This window comes from Cyrtonyx montezumae, unplaced genomic scaffold (genome assembly GCF_038088225.1).
Source record: "Cyrtonyx montezumae isolate F1298 unplaced genomic scaffold, pur_monq_1.0 scaffold_3, whole genome shotgun sequence".
Lineage (NCBI taxonomy): Eukaryota > Metazoa > Chordata > Aves > Galliformes > Odontophoridae > Cyrtonyx > Cyrtonyx montezumae.
Window position 1 is genome coordinate 96561077 of NW_027072034.1, and position 20891 is coordinate 96581967.

Here is a 20891-nt window from a genome sequence, read left to right on the forward strand (position 1 = left end):
TCTATTCTCTACTTTGAAAACAAAAATTGGTCCGTATCTGTATCAGTCTTTCTTCCTACAAAAACATCCCACTGATAAAAATGGATTTCTGCAAGTGCAAAGGGACAAAAAAAAAAGACAGTTAAAAAAAATCAAAACCACAATGCAATTGCCCTTTGAATCAGAGATCAGTGCTCAGCAGCCCTGTAGGTACGAGTTCATTAACACTGGACATCACGGTAGCCTAATTACACTCAGTGAGAAGTTAACATTTCCGTGTGTTGAACAAATTCTATTTGGAACAATTCTTTTTTTATGTTCTATACGCTGCCACTTGAAGTGTAAATGAAAAGCAAAAACTCCTTACAGACCAATTCCTTTGGAGGGTGTGGGATTTCATTCTGGAACATGCTTTTTGCTCACAATAGTCCAATATTATTCTTATTAGTACCATAAACATGCACACATGAAAATCCAAGATCATAAAATATTTTTTTCTCTAAATTTCTTATGCTCTCTCTCTCTCTCTCTCTCTCTTTTTTCACCTGAGAATGGCACCTACAGTTTCCTTTAAAAAGCAAAAGCAAAACCAAAAATATAAATCTAATCTCACCAGCTGCTGGTATATCAGGTTCTTCAAGGGATTGTCTAAGATACAACACTGTCCTAACTTGAGATAGAGCAGGAAGAGAAAGGAAACCCAAAGAAAAGCAAAAACAGAGACCAACCAAAAAAATAAGCAAATTGGACTAGTTCAGCGCTGTAGTACAAATTTGGCACTTGCTCAAAGACTCAGTATGATGTGCAACTGATGAAGAGAAGTTCTCTCTTGAAAGGAAATAATTGCTTATTGGGGTTAACAGAAACAGGCTCCCCACTTCCTTCCTTGCCAGCCACGTGCGCACACACACACACACACACACACACACACACACACACACACACACATACACACACACGCTTCAGAACCAAACATGCCAGGGAGGAGAAGAAGGAGGAGACAGAAGGGGAAAAAGGAATTTTATCTTTTTTTTTCTTTCCTGTCAGGTGCATTACCAAAAACAAAAACAAAACAAAAAAAAATTATTTCTCTTTAAACTGTAGCACAAAACAACAAAACACATTCACAAGCCACTTGTTGGCACTGTGTACCTGAGTGAGAATTTCTAGAACATTGTAGAACAAACAGCCATAAAGTTTATTTGAAAAAAAAATAATAATAATAAAAGGTCGACGGGTAAGACTTCAGTGCTTGGGTATAGCAGCTGAATTACTGGCATTATTTTACCCATAGCTTATATTATTCTGTTGTTGTTGTAGTTGTCTTTGTTTCCTTTCTTCTGAGCCTTTTTTCTTCTGATGCAGGCTGATGTCTATTAGTCAGCTGATGTCCCAACTAGTTAAGACTAACAGTTAAAGTAACAGTCAGTGTATGAGAAAGTTAATGTGCTTGGCCACTGGTAAGGATAAACCAGATGGGGCTTTATTTATTTTTTCTTTTCTCCTTGAAGTCCTGCAGGTCAGGATATTTGGACCCTGATCAGTTGGCTTGCCCCGCAATGTGATTTTCACTGTCACTGCCATAGTCCACATCGGGGTCATCTTCTTCCTCATCGTACTCATCGTAGATTTCTCCATTGACGTCATCGGTCTGCATCTCTTCTTTGATATGGGGCTCCTCGCCTTTGATGCCGTAAGTGCTCTGGATGACGGGCATCCCGGGCTCGGGGCTGCTGGACACACTTGAGTGCTCTGAGGGCAGGTGTGGGGAAGGCATTCCTGCCATGGCGATGGCTCCTGGGTAAACAACACCTGCGGTGGCAATGGGAATCTGTGCTTGTTGCCTGCAATGGAGAAAAAGGAAGAGGATGTTTAAATACTGGAAGAAGCAAAGAGAGATCAAGTACGACAGCTCTTGGAAAGCCCATTAGCACATGCAGAGGGCATGCAGAGGGAACTACTGGATGGCCCATACAAGACAACCCCTGGTATTTATTAATCCTGATTCGTCAACCGATCTCTTAATATGAACACCGAGCCCCAACCAATTTCACTGCTAAGGAAACCTGCACCCGAACCACACAGCTTCAGCTTGTCTGCCTGTGATGCAAACTTCTCTACTGGGTAAACCACCCACTGAGCTGCCAGATAGAAGCAAGCACCTTTCCAATCGTGGACTACCTCACAAAAAAAAACGTATTTTGAAAATCTTCTTAAACAATCCTAAGCAGCTGACAGGACTAAAAATAAAAGTTTGCAAACAGGAGAAATGAGGCAAAGGCTGGGTAGCTTGCAAAGCAATGGGGAGGTGCCATAGGGAAGTACTGCTGGGTGAGGAGAAAGCAAAGGCCTCTCAAATTAGAGATGTCTACTCCACACTAATTCATGGACCTGGCCCTTATTAGGGAGAAGGGCAGCAGCCTCTCTGGGACCAACATGGGCTTACAGGATGATCGCTAACGGCCTCCCACTGGAAGGTGACAGCTTCCAAGGTGAGTGGCACTTGTGTTAAACAAACTTTGAAGCATGGTGGATAAAACTGGGAAAAGACAGACTTAAAATGGAAGCATGCATTATTTAAAAATAAATAAAAAGCAAGCGAGCAACATGAGCATTTGAGCAAATCCTGTATAAGGTGCCTTTATAAAGCATCTAAGCCTTGCAAACCTGTCTGCAGCAATGAAGATGAATTATTCCACACCATAGAAATTCCCTTTGCATCAAGAACACTAGCTGTGTTATACCAGTGTTTGTTTCCCTGAGAAGCTTCAGGGTCCCAACAAGCCTAGAGGTTTAAAATTCATGCTCCTTTTGTTTCCTTGCTGCATGAAGTAATTCCATTGCAGTAATACTCTTCAGTACATGCTGCACATTGTAATGTCATCAGCAGTGTGTCCATCTGTACTGAAAAGCCTTGCCACAGGAGACAGGGCAGAGTCTCTTGAGATGAAGATTCGTAATTAAGAATGAAACCTTTCCCTGTTCCCCTGCGTGGCTGTGCCCTGGCTGTACAGTAAGCCCTGCACAGTACAGTGATCCTGAAAGACTCTCCTCAGCCAAAGAGATTCACATTTGTTTGGAATTGCTAGCTGTGTTTTCAGTTACTTCCTGCCTGCCATTCAAGCGAGGCTGCTGTCAGTACAATCATTACTTCCTTGTTGCTGAAACAAGTTTAAGTTGTCTCAGTTGAAGACATAGCTCTTAAAGAAGGGAGCGAATCTAATTTGCATTTTATTCTTAATTCAATAGGAAGGCTTTGTTTTCTGGAGTCAGCATTTCTTTAACAAGATTCAGCACACTTAAATTGCTTTTAATATTTAACAATAGGAATACTTTGCACTTAAATGGTGCTTTTCAGAGTGCTTTCCAAATATTAAATAATTTAAGAATAGTATTTTTCTACTTCTATGGGATGTCCACTCTGGAGGATGAGGTGAGCTTACCACACCACCATTAAAGATGAGGTCACTAAGACATGAAAACATTATATACAATAGTTGCAAAAAATTGCTCAGTCGTTCCCATTGTGCTGTTTTCAGGCAGATTTTCAGGATGCCCCAGCAGCTTTCACGAGAGCTCTTAAAGAACCCCACCACTTACTTTGGGGTGCAATTAGGAGCTGGATTTGTGCTCAGATGTTCAGCCCTAGATGACCTGTGCAGATGGGGGAACCAAAACCAGGAATGTAGCAGCAGTGCTGCGACTCCCAGCATAAAACATTGACCTCACTGCGGTCACTGGCCGCTTTGTCATTAGCTTCTACAAAGATTTCACCCCAGATTCTGTGCTCTAATTGCCTCAGTTTAAATTATCTCCAGAAATGTCTTGATTTCAATGTCAGCCTTGTTTGGAAAGTTAAATAATATGCAGAGCGTTACAAGGTTAATTTTTTTCCCATGATGAAGCATGCATGTTAACCAGATAAGCAGTGTTTTGGGGGCTCTGTTACCACCTATTCTTTTTCCACAAAGCCCCCCTCCTCTTTTTTTAATCTCTTGATGCCAAATGTTGGCTGACTTCCCTGTGTTTGTTTCAGTGCTTACCATTGGGATCACTGGACCTGCCAGCACCACAGGGTTAAGCAGCTCAAATTTCTCTGCTGAGCGGCTTATTATAACAATGCACACTGTAGCTGTTTAAAACACAGTCTGATGACACTTAACAGTTGCTGGACAGATATTCTCTCCTTTATTGCTACTTCTAGCCATTAACTAGGGAGATATGCAACTCAGTTCAGTTAATATGATTCCAAAATCAACCCGAGATGAAACAGAACATAAATTCCATTATTTCTGAGGCTTGTTTTTGTTGCTGTTTTTCCTTTTTTTTTTTTATTTTTAATAATGTATGGGTTTTAATTTTCTGAAGTGATTACAGAAATATTACTGAATATTTCTAATTCTTTTAATCTGCTTTAACCAAAACCAAGGAGTATTCACAGAAGGAAAAGTCATGCGAGTTTTTCAGACAGATTTCAGCCTGACCATATCAAGCTGATCTATTAAGTGTTTATCAGAACCAATCTTCTTGAAATTTATACTCAACATGAAGCATTTAGCTTACTGAATTGGAAGCCATCCACTCCCCAGTATGACACATGCCATCGTGATGAACAAGGGATGCAACTTCACGTCTGATACGAATTAAGTAAGCTAAGTCCGTATTCCAGCTGAAGTTCAATATGTTCAGCAGTCCTTTTACAGACCACTTGCCACAAATCATACTGAATGCAAACTAGTATTTTTGGCTTTTGGATCAATAGGCACTACGACAGATTCATTCAGATACACCCTCTGAGGCCCCATAATAAAGTAATATTTACAAGATTTTATTAAAGAACTTACTTTTCACTGGAAACTCTTAAGCTCTTTTTTTTTCTCTTTTGCATGATCAGGGTGGAAATGAGACAGTTGGCTGAAGCTGTAAGATGAACATATAGCAGAGCCAACAAAAAATCCCTAGCTGCCTAACTTCCTCCTGGAACACACTGTTTGAAAGTATAAGCTTCACATTCTGTTAGCAGTATATAACGTTCTTGCCAATAAAATATATCATTTACCACAGTGAATTAAGAATTCTCCCTAAAAACGTGCTTTTTTTTTTTTTTTCCTGAAACAAATGGTAATTTTTAAAGGTCCCATACCCAACATTAAAATACTGCCTCATCTCCTGACGTCTGTTGCGCATGATAGCCTTGTACTCGCCAATGCGTAATTTTTTGCCATCTACAAGGCAGGTACGCTTCGGCCTTGGCTTGTATTTGTAGTCTGGGTATTTCTCCAGGTGCTGTTTGCTGAGTCGGGCCTGCTCCTCATAGTATGGCTGCTTCTCTAGGTTTGTCATAGCTTTCCAGCGAGATCCTGCCACAAAAAAAAAAAAAAGGAAAAAAAGGAAAAGAAAAAAAAAGAACAAGAAATGAGGGTCTGCTCACTCACAAGCACTGAAAGGCAGAGAAGCAAGTAGGTCACTTGGAACAAGATACCAATGGTCATATCGCTTTGGGCTGGGAATCTGTCACAGCTTCTAGACAAGGGTCAGGTCTTGTTTGCATTTCACTTGTAAACCTCTTGAGTATGGCCATGAGGCAGAGCGAGATGATACTGGAAGCTTTCAATATTATATGGAAACTTTTCTACATTGCTATGGTTTTTCTTCAGGTGATCAATAAAAGCATCATCCTGATAATGAGCAATCCATGTCACTTACTAGAAAACTGAGCAGTGTATGTTAGTGAACAGCAAAAAACCCCTTAGGTATGTCCAGTCTACTCCACTGAGAGCTTCCTTTGTCCACTGTCTTACTTTCCTCTCCTGTTACAGAGGAGGCAGCTTTCCCAGGTGGTGTGATTTGATCGCCATGCCTCACTATGGCTGGATCTACTCTGGATACAGGCATGTCGAACAGCTCAGTCTTTCTTAACAAATAACATCTTTCTAACTGCTACGTTTGTGAAAAGCAGAATCTGAATTGATCATAAATAGTATGCTGCTGGGCAAAAGAACCTGCAAAGACCCTGAAGCAATGCCTTTAACAGCTATAAGCTATCCCATATGTCTCAGCAGGGTGTGAGCTCCAAGACCAAGTCCCGGCGAGCACTGCCAGCTCTAACTTAACGAAGAATTTAGTATGTGTCATGAAGGGAAGAGCACTGGGATACTGGCACACCTCTCCACAGAGCTACACTATGGCTTGATTGCTGACAGCCCAGTTTCTAACATTCTGCCTATGCTAATGTGGATATTTGAGCTAGGGAAATAATGAAGACTGCATAATTTTTTTTTTAATACCTCCTGAAAATTATGAACTAATATTGCTTAAAAGACATAGTATGGGAACAGAAAGTAAAATTTCTTGAATTAGTTACCCTATTTCATTTTTCCATGGACTACAGAAATGCTTCAGGGTAAGATACATTTCAAAGAACAGGAATGCTCCAAGCTGTGAAACATGCGGCACACAAGGAAAATTTTACTGGAAAATAGACCACTTTCCCGTTGGAAAAAAAAAAAGTTTGAATAGTTTCTCAATTTAATGGGTCCACAATGTCATATGTCATACTTGATTTCCTCTTGTTCTTCATTTCTCATGGTTATTCATATTGCACTTAGCTCATGGTATTAGTCAGGCCTGTCTTAGCTCGCTGTGCCCCTAAGACTCAATACAGAGAGCATACCTATCCCTTCCCAGAGAAGAAGACATTTCAGTTCCCTTCAGAAAAAAACATTCAGATCACTGACACTATTTTCCCCATCATTATTGAATCTTCATTCCAAGCTGCAATTTGAGCTTCTGGAGTAAAGGGCTGGCAGGCTGGCAGTGACCCACCCTGGCAGCACACCTGGTGAGACACGGTTGGAAATCATGGCGTCTTTATTTGCAGGGGGAGCAGTGGCTAGCCCTTTTTTAGCAAACATTCCAGTGGAGTCAAAAAATATCAGGTTTTTCACATATAAGACACAGAGATTCCCCAGGTAGTACTGGAATGACAGTTCATTGTTTCAGCTAACAGTCATTAGCTTATGATCTTTAAGGTCCCTTCCAACCCAAACCATTCTATGATTCTATGATCCCATCCTAATATCAGCATGAGTGGACGGTTTCTAGGATTTGATCTGAAACTCCTACACGGCTCTTGTATGCCATACAAGTCCAGTATCTCGGTGTGAACATCCCTGACATGGCACTGGCAGCCAACCTCTGCCTACGAAATCGTGGTCAGCAGTTTGTGTCTCCTGCAGGGAAATCATCCCATGTTTTTCCTGGCAGTGACTAGAAAAAGTGACACCAACTTTCCACTTGCAGTGTCTCTCAGATTTTGGGCTAAATGACAGTGATAAACATGTGGAGACTGCCAAAACACTGAAAACTTATTCATGCTGGTTCAGTGCACAAGATGGAAGTATAGATAGGATTGAATGATGTCAAAAATTAAGGGCAAAGCTTACATAGCTCTTACAGGAAGATGTCTACTTTCAAATTCTGCCTCTCGGACATCTGCAAACTGGCTTCTTAGCATATGAAGAAAATAATGAATTTTAGTTGAAATCTAGAGCCCTTTAACCACAAATATGCCACAGTCCTGGTGTCTTAAAAAACCAATTCCAGTATCAGTTCCTAGCAATGAAACAGTTTTTATTTATGAATAACAAAGCTAAAAACCTCACAGATCTTAAAGAAATCTTGACATTTACTTTATATACTGTGAGGAGACCTGCAGTTCAGGAGCTGATTAATAGTCAGGTGTATTTTGAGAGTGACACAGAGAAAGACAGAAATTCACATCAGTAGTTGCAAAATTGCTGTGATTTTTTTGTCTGTGCCAGCGTCATTCCTGTTTCACTGTGCTATCTCACTGCAATCCTAGAGTCTGACCTGAGCAGGCAGATTCCTACCCCTCACGTGAAAAGTTCTGTAAATAGTGGGTGCAGTTAGGCAAACACATAAGTCTTTGCAGGATTGAGGCCATAAAAATTGAAATTTTGATGCATAATATTTGTACTTGCAGTTACACATACAATATTTATACATAAATGTCACTCATTATGTTTTTCCTTCCTAAGCTGCAAACTCAATACAACAAAAATCCTGGCAGCCTCACCTCTCTTCCTAGCAAATTTTTAATAGCTGCCTTCTGCAGTGATATCTCCTCTTACTATGACTCCATTGTTTTTACAAAATACATTTAATACCATTTACTACTATGTTTTGAAGTAACATAAATAATTAAACAAACAGTGATGTCAAAATGAATGTTGATAACGGGCACGTTTTCTGATGATAAACCCTACGTTTTTACATTCAAGAGTTTTCATTTGCTTTCTTACCGATACACAAAATGCAAGCAGCTCTCTGACTGGTCTTAATCAAACTTCTGAAATTCTGAAGGATCTATCACTCTGAGTCTTGCATTTGTAGGCTAAGGTATGAATACGGATCATCAATCAGCGCAATAAACTGATTGACAGTACCTTGTGTTTGGACAAAATATATCTGTAATACATTTATCTGCAGTTTTTCATAGGTCAATAAACACACGCATGCAGACATGGGAACCTACGCCAAGTGCCAGCCCAAGCCCAGATAAGGTGTAATTGAAGAATCTTGCAAAATGCTTCTTTTTAAGGGAAGATTTACACTCATTCGTGAGCTTTCTGCTCACCATCTGTGTTGGAAAGCTTTGAGTGGGTCAAGTGTTCAAGACTTTTCTCTGTGAGCCCTAAAACAAGAGCTTGTCCCCTCCCTACACAGATACATAACGATGGGTAGGATTCTCACACAGCTCTCCCCGATCTGGTGCCTGAAGTGTTTAGAAAATAAATGATAAAATCACTAGACTTTGCAGCACCAGCACAAGGTAGGGCAATTCAGAGCCGTGCCCATGTGAGGCATTTCTGGTGACAGTGAGGACAGCCAACCACCTGAGCAGGGACTGACAGTACAAAGAGACATACAGTCAGATGCTCATCACTGCACACACGTGTGCCTGTGTTTCAGCGGGGCTCATAGCTCTGCCGACCACTGATTTCAAGCCAAGTTTCTCCAGGAAGAACTTTCAGCTGCTTTTAACACTGCCTAACTGTTAGGCTATGAGACTGCCATCTTTCCATCTGGCTATCTATAGCAGGCTGATTTTACATTTTAAAAATACAAGTATATGCATAAGTACATATACAATACATACGTATGCATATAGGTATGCATATGCTTCTGCATTCACACACACGCACATCCATGAGAACGTTTCTGAAAGTACTAATTTTCTCCTAATCTCCTTACATAAATTTCTCAGTGAAATTAATTAAAATATTTACAAAAATATCTAAACAATGCACTATTAAATTGATAAGGTCCAGCAGACCGTTTTAGCGCTTTTTAAAAACAATTTACTAAAAAAAAAGTCATTATCCACACTTTTAAGTTGCAACGAACAGATGGATGACAAACGTATGCACAGACAAATTTAGTGACAAATCCATATATCTAATTTTTATGCTCAAAACATAATACCACAGTGTCAAACATAATCCCCAGAGAACGCCAGTGTTGGGAAGGGCTTCTCCTCTCATTTTACTATAAAAATGACCCTCAATGGGTGACAACCCATCTAAGCCATTCTCGGGGACAACAAGCACTCTGGCCTCAATGGCAGCAGAACTGCTTAAAAAATGGTAAGGAAAAACTGCAGAGTCTAATAAAGAGCCCCTAATACTTGTCTGAACTGTAAGTTTCTGGCTGCTCACCCTATGCTAGTTAACAGAGAGCTCCCTGCTGACTTCAAAAGACTGGCCTTTTGCAATTGAGGGAAGACCTTTGCAACATTCCTGCCAGGGAAGAAGGCGTTGGGCATCCCTCTTTATTGCAGAGGAGGAATAAAAAAAAAATCAAACGTGATGCTGGAAGGAAATAGAAACATCATCTCTTCCTACTTTAAACCTTGCTTTTCCCCGTATCTGACAGTGAAACAGTAAAGAGTTTGGAGTCAGCTATACTGTCTGTCACCTCAACAGGATCTGTAATGAATTTGCACATTTTACTCCAACTACTGTATATCTAATCAGAAAAAGATGTCCCCATATCTCCCTGATCTAGCGCCAAATAGTAAAAGGTGATTCCTTATGTTAACAATTTCAGCAGAATGGCTTATTAAAACCAGATTTTAGGGTATTATAAAATGCTTAGAAGCCCTTTAAAATGTCAACCAGGATCCCCAGAGACTGCGTAAAATGTCAGCCCAGCTCAAGCGCCTGTTTTAAGCAGAATGAATTAGCAGCGTGCTGTCGGAGGTTGTTATCCAAAACAATCAGTTAAGAGGGAAAACATCAAGCTCTCTTTGTACTTTCTATATGAAAAGGGCCATTCAGAATGATCTTGTAGATTTCTGAAGCTGATTATTTAAAAACAGGTTTAACCAGGTCCACTCTCAATTTAGAAACAGACCAAAACCATTACTGCCCTGTTCTCAGTCTAATCACATCATACACCTGTAACCAGTATAATCCCTTTTAACCAGTATATAGCTATTTTACCATCAACATAAAAAATTTACTCTTCCAATCCTGCTCCAATAACTAATCTAATCATCATGTACCACCCTTTTAATCATGAGTTAATATCATCAAGTCTGCCATGCACAGCCAATGCATTCTGCCTCTCTCAAGCAATTTTATCTAATTTCCACTTGCATTCTGCTAACTTTTCATAACACCACCCTAATCAAGCTGAATGTCAAATCTTTGACCAGACTAAATCCAGCGTACCAGCCCTGAACCTGCTTAATGGTGCCATTACCATCATGTTACATATCTCTTGTTGTCTGTAAAACCAGCCAGCTAATCAAGGTCCTTGGTTAAGCTTTTACTCACCGGCATGATGTATGCTTAGATTCTGTAACACAGTCTATATCAGTCATAATCACAGAATCACAGAATTGTAGGGGTTGGAAGGGACCTCTAGAGATCATCGAGTCCAAACCCCCTACCAAAGCAGCTCCCTAGCCCAGGTAGGCATCCAGATGGGTCCTGTACGTCTCCAGAGAAGGAGACTCCTCCTCCACCTCTCTGGGCTATTGTACCATCTCTGAGTTGGTCACATATATTTATTAATTTTTTTTTCTGCAGAAGAGTAATTCATTGGCCTCAAAAATCCCTAATTATTCACCTTCTGTATCATTCAGCGTCTCACACAAGAATAACTTATGACAGAATGTAATCCTGGGAATTTGACTAAGAACAGAAAAGTGTCAAGACTATGGCATGAAATTTGGTAGATGATGCTCATGACAAATATTGCTTGGGACTGAAGACTAGAGGATATGGACATTAATTCTGATATTTCTTTTTAGATTTCAGGATTCTTCTCAGAATATTTAGAATAAAAGCAGCTTGTGATAGAGATCAGGCACTAAGTGAAAATTTAATGTAAAAGGAACATAATAAGAATAATTTAAAACTGTTGGTGTATAAAATAAAAGGATGTATTTTAGGACCTTTTCCCTATGACCATTGTTTTGAACAGACATTGCTAAGGCACAAATCAAATACTGTGGTGTGCTTCTAGTTAGATGAAATGCATGGGCAAATACACAAAAGCAGTCATTCTGTGCTTGTTCAACAGCTTAATAAAATGAATCTATTAGTTCATGTTTTCACACCAAAAACAACATCACAACCTGAGTAATTACAAAGACACAAGAGCACTCCAGGTTATGGTCAGCGTACCACACTGGGAAGCATGGTGGCAGCCTGTATAGTTGCTGTCCTTGATGTAATAGCCAAGAAACTAAACAACCCAAAGACAGTTATTCAGTTGTGTCAGATGCCCTGCCTTATTCCATCAATAGTGTTGAGTTTCACTACAAGAAAAATAAGTGATGTCAAACTTACCTAGTATCTTGCTGATATTGGAATTGTGCATGTCAGGGAAGGCTTGAAGAATCTTCCTCCGTTCATCTTTAGCCCACACCATGAACGCATTCATCGGGCGCTTGATATGGGGCTCATTACTGCCACGCCCTCTGGATTCCCGATAAATTCTTGATTCTGAAACTCCTGCACTTCCTAAAGAGAAAGAAATGCATTCACAACTTGTGTTTCATTATACAGCTGCTTCTGCCATCAGTTACCTAAGTGAAGCACTGCACATTAAATGAATAGATGTTTTCAATGGGCCAGTGCTTCTTCTTTCACGTGAAGCAGTAGGAAATACCATATACTGCTTAACATCTAATCTTTAATTTTTCTACTGACTCAGTATCACTTAACACGGACTTGATGAAGTGTTCCATTTTTTTCAATGTAAAGCATTAGACAGCTCTTTAAAAACATTTTTTACTACTTGATAAGTTAAAATCAACACTTATCAGTGTGGCTTTTCTTCTTTCTTTCTTACTTTCTTGTTTACAGAGTGTGATGTCAATGGTGTGATATAAGGCAACATCTTAATCAGGCCTCTAGTTACCAAGTGGACACTTAAAAACCTGTTTTAATGCCTACCTCTGCATAACAACACAAGCAATGGCAGAGAAAGAAAAGAACATTAAGCTTGCTTCATCAAACCCAGACAAGTTCCTACAGAGGAAGAGTGTGCACCATCCAAAGATGACCAAGCTTGTAATTCATGGACTTCCTGCACGATCTCATCCCACACCTACTTGCTTCCTTAATTCATTTGCATCATCAGAAATACATTTTTTTTTTCCTCCCTGAGAGGTAGAGCATACAAAAGAGAAGGCTAAAAATCACCTCCAGACTTAAAACACCACATAATGAATCATTTTTTCCTGTCATAGCCACATATCAGTATACCCTTTACCTCCTCAGAGACCTCCCAAATACTTAGATTGTGTTCCACATGTCAAAGATACATGCACAACACTAGAAACAAGGAGAAGCCATTCGTACTGACCATCAGAATCTCCACTCATGTTGAAATCCATCATTGCGTGGCTAAACTTCCCATCTTCACTCTGTTTTACTGCCAGTTGCTGAGTCAGGGTCTCCAATGTCGTTTTGTCCTGTATGGGGAAGATGTCAGGATTTGCATCAGAAAAATCATTAAACACTGTAAATGCAAAGTTTGCGGGTAATTTAGAGGGTTGATAAAGAAGCTGGATAACAATTAATTCATAACAGTTTACTGACTCAGTTATTCAAGAATACACAATACCATTTTTTTTGGAAGCAGTACAGTTGCAGACTCTATCAAAGTCTTTTTTAAAGCATGGTTATTACCTAGTGATGAGCTAACTCCGTAGTGTTGAAAACATTGCTTTAGCTGAGCATGATAAAATTGGATGCACATCTGAAAAATATCTGAATTCCCTATGTCCCTGGGACTGCAAAGCTGGACTGGAAGTTTAGATGATACACGCTCTTGCGCAACATAATGATTGTTTTACTCTATTTCCCGCCTGAACTCAAAGTGCAGAGACATGGGCAACTTTGCCCTTTTTCTTTCTTAAAAGGCAGTGTTTTGGGAAACAGCCACAAGGGAAAAAAAGGGAAAACTAGATTTTACTTATTCAGGCCTTAGGAAAGGGTCAGCCTGGACCGATAGGACACTTGGGCAGTGGTTTGTGTTCCTGTCTGGACTGTTTACCCAGCCCTCCTAACAGCCCGTCCGTCATTCACATACTCAGAACTATCTGTGAACTCAGGATTGCAACAGGCTAGTGCGTGCTGCCAATTAATCTGTCAGGTTGCAGTGGTGTCTACAGACATTGCCAGAACAAGATGCCAGGGCAATTAATTCCAGTGTTCTCTACAAAATAACTCTCTTCCTTCAGAATTGTTGGACTTCACAAATACAAAGGTGTTCCATTTTCCAATTGTTTTTGTTTTCCCTGTGCATATTACTCATAAACATTCTATCTTCCTGACAATCATACGTTTAAAAATGAATCTCTCAGGAAAGCAATACTAACATTTCAAAATTTTAGGCACTGTGCCTTTTGCAAAGCTAAGAAAATGACATGATGCTGAATTATAATAAAGTGGCTCCAGTTGAAAAAAAATTCTTTTGAGTGTCTTCCTGAAAGAAAGATTGCTGTTTTGTTGATCTGTTCCACTCCTGAAGACTGTGAAAGAGCAACAAACTAAAAAAACTTTCAGATTTCACATGGCAACCAGAGACTTTACAACTATTCTGTGTAGCCTAATAATGTCACTGTATTGTATTATAGAAGAAAACAGAAAAGAGAACAATATGAATACAGAAATGCTTCCCTCAATGTGATGTCCCTGCATCTGCAATTCAAAGAACAGTTCAAATTCACATAAGTCATTTTCCAAAGATTTTCTTGAAAGATTTAGAAATGAGGCTAATCTGCTCAACTGGGTACACTCACACTTTAGGGAACATTAGGTTAAATCTCTCGCCCCTCACATTCACTTTCAATATGAATCACTTCTGTGCTCTGTCTATAACCAGATGTATCACCACTGAAACAGTGCAAGATGGATTATCCTCTTGGGTTTTGAAGAAAAACCCCAATTGGCTGAGCCAGCCTACCACAAGCAAGGGGGGTTCTGTGACTCTTCCTAGGCACAGTAGATCCCAAGAGCTTGGATAAGTGCTTGAACTTTTCCAGTACTTGGCTATACTAAATTCTTTGGTTTACTGGTTTTAACTTAGCTCTCAATTCCAAAGCAGACTGTGAGCAGATAAAATATCAGGAATAAGTTGACTATCTCATCCAAATGGCTATATGATGCATGTCAACAGTTTTTCCACAAAAAAGCCCTATTTACTATCAAACTCATAATGGTGGAGTTCACAAATGTGTATGTTAGTTATCATTTAAAAATGCTGCCATCAATCTCAGATATAAAAGAACATTTCCTCTTGCTTGGTACACCAGTGGGAAAGGGAGTTATTCTGCTGCAGATTTTTCTTGAATCATGTATAAACCTCTTAGAGAAACAGAGCTGAGAGCGCAAAGGGCACAGGCTTAACAGCTTTTTCTTTATGCAGTAAGCGCAGCTGTCGAAGTTGGAGGCAGTCACATTCAGAACCACATTCTCCCTACATGATCTGATTGAGTCTTAAGGTCAGCGAATACTCCAGCATGCTGTCTGCAAGGTACACACTGGGTACAGCTCGTTTATCAGAGTTTGACTTAACAAGCCTACAGATGCTCCACTGCTATCCATCTTGTGCAAAGTTCGCATTTTGAGGTATAGCCACGTCTGATGAAGTGAGTGAGGGAGGGCACGATGGAAGAGAGGAAGTGAAGGAATGCCAGACATCGCTGAGCCGACAGGCTGCACTGCTGGGCTGCAGGGTGCTCTCTGGGCATCTGGAGCAAAGGAGCAGGGAGCTCACCTTCTCAGCAAAGTTCCAACTTACTCTTTGCTCCTTAAATATGTAGTATGATAACATAATTCAAAATCTAACGATAAGGCTGCAGTTAAAAAGAACTTGTGCATGATGTTGCTCATGAAATGGAGGATGCCAAAACAGCTAGCTACACTCTTTCGCATTAATGTTTTAAAAAACTTTCAAGTTTTTTAAAGAAAGCAGGCAAAGACAAATATAAGACCTGCTCTTTTCTAAACTTCTACAACATCAGCAGAACAGAAAGACGGCAGTGATGCTCCATCCGGATGCAAAAGCCCAGCTAATGTGAGCAGCATGCTCATTTCCTGGCCTATGTTCTTCCTACAAAATACACTACAGCTGATTCAGAGAACATAGTGAACAACTTCAGACAGGGATACATGAGGATTTTCAAATTCATACAGAAGGAGGACCTATTTGTCGTCACAACCTTAAATTCATATCAACTCACATGTCCTTAGAACTGCCACCACTCTGCAATGCTGGCATTAGCTGTGTAAACAGTAAGACAGCTGCGGTATCATCCAGTGATAACAGGTAGGATACATGCATGTTGGGTTTGGCAGCACATGTTAATAAAAAGTTTTGATACAGCACTGTACTGGACTTTGCTTTAAACTTATTTCATTGTAGTATCAAGCCCCACAAACATTTGTTCTGCCATACACAGGATGTAAGGGGGAAGAGAGTTCAGCTGATGAAATGCTACATGCTTGCAGGTTTAAAAAGCTGCAAGGAAATAACCAGTGATAATCCTGACTCTTCAAATTTGTCCCACACTCCAAAGGTATTTATTGCAATTGATACCATGCTTATTGCGTGAATGGCATCAAATGCAGCCTTAGACACAAAAATGCTGGGAAGAAGAGGCAAGGCTGGTCCAAGCCTAGGGAAGTGCTGCAATACTTGATTGTGAGACCTGCTAAAAATCACAGTGCATAAAGCATGGGAAACAAACAGTGAGGAATGCTTTTGCTCTTGCAAGCAAAGAAGCACGGGGATCTCTTGTTCAAGATAAAGTGATTCTTTCTCTTGTAAATTTCTGAATTTTGTATTAGGTTCCAGAAGATCGACCAGATATCTTATGAACATCTTTTTTCCTCTTTAACCTCAATGAAGAACTCAGGCAAATGCTGAGACAGACTACCCTAATTTCTGCTAGGACTGTAGGAGTGACTCCCTGTAGAGGTAGCAAGAGTCTTGTCTGGATCACCTAAAATTCTAGCTAGTAAAACAGAGAAGATAATACTGCAGAGGGCAATCCCAAAACAGCCCAGTGGTTGGAAGCACAGCTAGACCTGTTTCATCTGTAGCCACAATGCAATGAGAAGTTTCTAAAACTTTGGTATCAAAAGAAATCTGCTAGAGAAGACTGATTTGAAGTACTGCTCCTAGCAATGTTCTAATTATGTTTAAAAGAATAAAATAATAATAAAAAAGAACACATATACACACATAGAATGTGTCATGTAGAAAAAGAATATATATATATATAAAATGACTAAGCACCAGAAGTCAAGACTCAGTTTTGTGGTCAGCTGCAAAAGATACTTGGCTTGTCACGGATAGCTGTTGTAGTTTAACAATACATTGATCTAAAAATGACAAGAACTTGGTTGCAGCTTCTTTCATGGAAGAACATAAAACAAGAAGAGTCAAAACATATGTAGAACAGCTTGATCATCTTTGCCAGAACTCCTCCTGCTACTACATAAATGTGAAACAAAATGTTGGAAGGACTGAGAAATGAAGACATTCTGACACATCTGCCCGATGCCCTCTGACCTCATCGCCTCTGTTTTGTGTTGGATCTGGGTTACAACCCGAAGAGTGCTCCTAAGATCCTGCACATAACTCCACTCCTGAAGGACTCGTGTTTCCCTCCTCACTGCTCTGAATGCTGGGTATACGGCAGTGGACCTTTCCTCCCCTCTTGGAGACCCCTATTTTGGCTGGGGTATTTGGCAACCACTGAAGCCCTCTGAACTCAGTTAGAATTGCATTTTGGCAAGAGCTGTTTTTCTGATTGCATAATTCAAGGTTAGCAGTTTTACTGAAGCAGTCCACTCTTCAGTTTTCTGCTCCTCTAGCCCTACCCCCATTTCCCCTGATACGAATATTTTCCCTCTAAGTTTGATGCCTGCAGAGATAGAGCCTGTGAAGAATAGCAGAGAAGGAGTGTTCAAGCACATCTTTTCATATCCATGCCTTCCTTTTTTTAAGTGAACTGAAAGGCCAGCCTAAAACAAAGTGGACTGCAAGGAGAAACCTGCTCATCAGTTCTTGCACCTAAGAATTACAAACACACTGATGAGAAAGAGTGGCTGGTATCTTTGTTCTCTTTGGTGTTGACAAGTAAAAAGAAACAGATGGCTGCCCAGTATTGTCCTTTTTTACTGTCCCACTCCTTCCGCCCCAAGTGCAGCTTGCCCAGATATTTACCATCCTGCTCTGAGGGAGTAATACTAAACTGTGAAGGTGGTATTTTCAAATAGTCCGAGTTTTGATAAGCTAGTTTTTGTCTTAGATCATTGGGCAGGACTGGTGGCACCAATGAATGTGCTTTGTGCTGCCGAGGCAGAAGTCTTCTCTCAGCAAGCTCCAGTAAATACCAACCACTCAGATCTTGCACAAAATCTTAAAGTACTGAGCAGATAAGCTGCTAGACTATGATCAGGCAATGAAAGTTCACTTCTGTTTACTACAGAAAAATATTTTTAAATATCAGACATGCTGTTGGTGCCAGGTATTATCCACTCAACATCATGGCATTTTTCCTAGCTCCCCTAAAAGGTGAGGAGTCTTATCCTACATCTAACAAGAACAAAAACTTTGTAGAACTAATCTTCCTGTGCAATTCCTCTGCCTCTTGCAATAATAAACATCAGAATTTTGCCTGTGTTACAAAATCTTCATCCACTGTCTTCCAAAATATGGAAATCCAGAGGAAGGTAGGCACTGTGGGTGACAAAGAGTTGGAAGAACTTGCAAGGTGTACCCCGAAGTCTGCACAAGATGAATAATTTGCTGTTCAGGCTCTACTCCTGCATATTAACGCCATGCACCTTCAAAGTAAATATTGTGCACGCTGCTTATATCCTGTTTCAAGCCATGTTGCAATTCATGTTATACCTGTAATTGATGTAAAAGTATTTCTGACTTTTTTTGGAGGGATCTTCTGCTCAGATAAAGGTTTCTCTGTGTAATAGATCATGTTGCCCAAGTGTGCTGCACTCATCAGTGAATTTAGCCATATAATTTCACAAAGAAAAGTGGTATTATTATCCCATTTTACCAGATGAGAAACTAAGTCACATATTAAATGAATTTTCAGAAGTACAATAAGTCTGGTGGTTTTAGGAGCTGCACTCCTGAATCTTATCTAAAACTTGTAACCTCAAGCTTCTCATTTCTTTGTGTGTGGAATTGTGATGATTCTTGCTGATGGCATATGTTACTAAGGAAAGCAAAATAAAATATGAGCAGTTACAGATCCACCATTACAATAGACCTTGCTTAAGTAACGCTTGCAGGGCTGTAAAACTCATAAAGAGCACATGCATGAAATGATAAAATAGAGTGAGACTTTCAAATGTTGACTCAGTAATTGTTAAACCCCTTCTGGCTGCACAATTTTATAGTCTTCTACTGTACTAATGAAAAGGGAAGAAACAACAAAGAAGGGTTTTAGCCTTCCAATTATATAAACTCTGCGGACCACCAAAGAAGATGAAAGATTATTTATAATGACATGGCAATTTATCATTTGGGAGATTTTTTTGTTGTTGTTGCATCAAAGTTGAGTATGAAGAAACAATGCATTCACCACCCCCTCAGCTCTTGTAGTCTTGCTTATCTGAAATCTCTTTTTCATGGAATAATCCACCCACAGAATCTAAAAGTAGCGTTAGAAGACAGAAAATAAAATAACTTTCCTTATTAGTAGCTCCTCCTGATTTTATGGCAATTTTTTCAGAATTATTACATTCAGGCAATTAAATCCAATTAATTCCTTAATTGGAATTAAATATATGGTAAAGGAACCACATATTTGCTTTAAGGCACATATTCAAGTCCAGATTGGTCCAATACTGCCTGAAAATCATTGTATGAATTACTATATGGACTCAATGGAGAGGTGATCTATTAGGCATTATAGGAAAAAAAAAAATCTGAGAGATTGAACAGGCCCAGGCACTTAACCACTCTTTTCTCAGAAACAGACACTAAACCATTAGGGAATTTACTAAAATTTGTAATAGCCATTTTCTTTGTCATACCCTGTGGGATGTAGGTCTTTGGTTTCTAAGAGCTCCCTAGTCAGTACCTTTCAAAGCTCTGGAAGCAAGACAAAGTCCAATTAAATAAAAGGGGAAAAATTCTCAATAAATTGGCAGCCCATAAGGGTCAGCTCCCTATGCTATATGTTTTAAATTCTTTATTCTAGGAAGAATGACTTCCTTGGCAAAATACTGTATTTGACTTGGAAGCATATTTATGGAAAGTAGCAATTCTACAGGAAATTAGGACACTGAGGTCCTCCTTCACTTTGGTCATGAGCTCTGAGAGATAAGTGTAAGCCAGGACTTTTAAATGAAAATGCAGGTAGGGTTCAATCAGTCTGTTTCTTTAAGGAAGAAACAAAAGGAAAGGAAAAGGAAAGCAAAAGCAAAGCAGAATGATGAGACACTGCCTCCTTCCTACAAAACTTTTTACATTGCAGGCATAGGCATTGACCTCAACCAAATCCAGCTGTAATCCGCTGATTGCAAATAGGTTAAGAATTGTATGACCCAGTTTCTCATCTAGACTGCTTTCTGGGCTTACATGCTCTGTAAGTTTGTCTGCATTGTTCACTTGTTCTGCACAAAACTAAGCAGGACCGTGATCATTATATATTCCTGCCATTGCAAAGAGTTTTGAGATCTCTGGATGAAATGTGCCACGTAAACTCCAATGAAATATTTCACAGCAGGTCAGATGGAGCTGTTACAGCTTGCCTTGGATTGCCTCCAAGGCAGGGGAGGGTTAACTGGGAAACAGAGGTAGTACACCAAAAATGAAGCAAACTGAAAATCACAATCCACACAGGATACCCTGAGAGAAAGGTCTGCACACATGTAAAGAGAAAGTAGGAACAGTCTCTTAATGTCCTGCGATTGTTTATTAAACAACAGATGGGTCAACAGTGTAGTAGCAATACAGAGATGCATACTATTCTCTTTCATTTTTCCCAAGAAGGCATTAAAATTGTGAAGGCTACTGTACCTTTGGTTACATTTCTTCCAGTCCTAATGAAAACATTGGCACAGCACCTAGGCCACCTCCTAAGAAAGAAACTGCCACATTTTGCCAGCCATGAAATAAGGCTTATGAGTTTGTCTGTTCCCCAGCATTAGCATTAGTACTGCACAAGGTTAAGTTCTGCAACCTGAAGACAAATGGGTGGCTGTTTGTCACTGGGCTGTGTGAGTACCCGCAGGTCATGATGGGCAGAACAGGACAGGCTGGCCTCTCAGGGGCCTTGGGAAGCATGGTTCACAGAAGAACTGGGTCCAACCACTGTTACAGCGGAG

At 39.9% G+C, this 20891-nt stretch overlaps 1 protein-coding gene across 5 annotated transcripts in view; it reads right to left on the minus strand.

The window, feature by feature from the left end:
- Positions 1-259: 259 nt before the first annotated feature.
- SOX5 (SRY-box transcription factor 5) overlaps positions 260-20891 on the minus strand; it is a 621758-nt gene continuing 601126 nt past the window's right edge. For all 5 annotated transcript variants that reach the window (XM_065742493.1, XM_065742491.1, XM_065742494.1 and 2 more), the window contains 4 exons: positions 12883-12991; positions 11862-12035; positions 5123-5339; positions 260-1823 (listed from right to left, as the gene is read on the minus strand). In XM_065742493.1, the coding sequence (XP_065598565.1) occupies positions 1520-1823; positions 5123-5339; positions 11862-12035; positions 12883-12991 (804 nt within the window). In that variant the 3' untranslated portion in view covers positions 260-1519. The remainder of the gene's footprint in view (positions 1824-5122; positions 5340-11861; positions 12036-12882; positions 12992-20891) is intronic.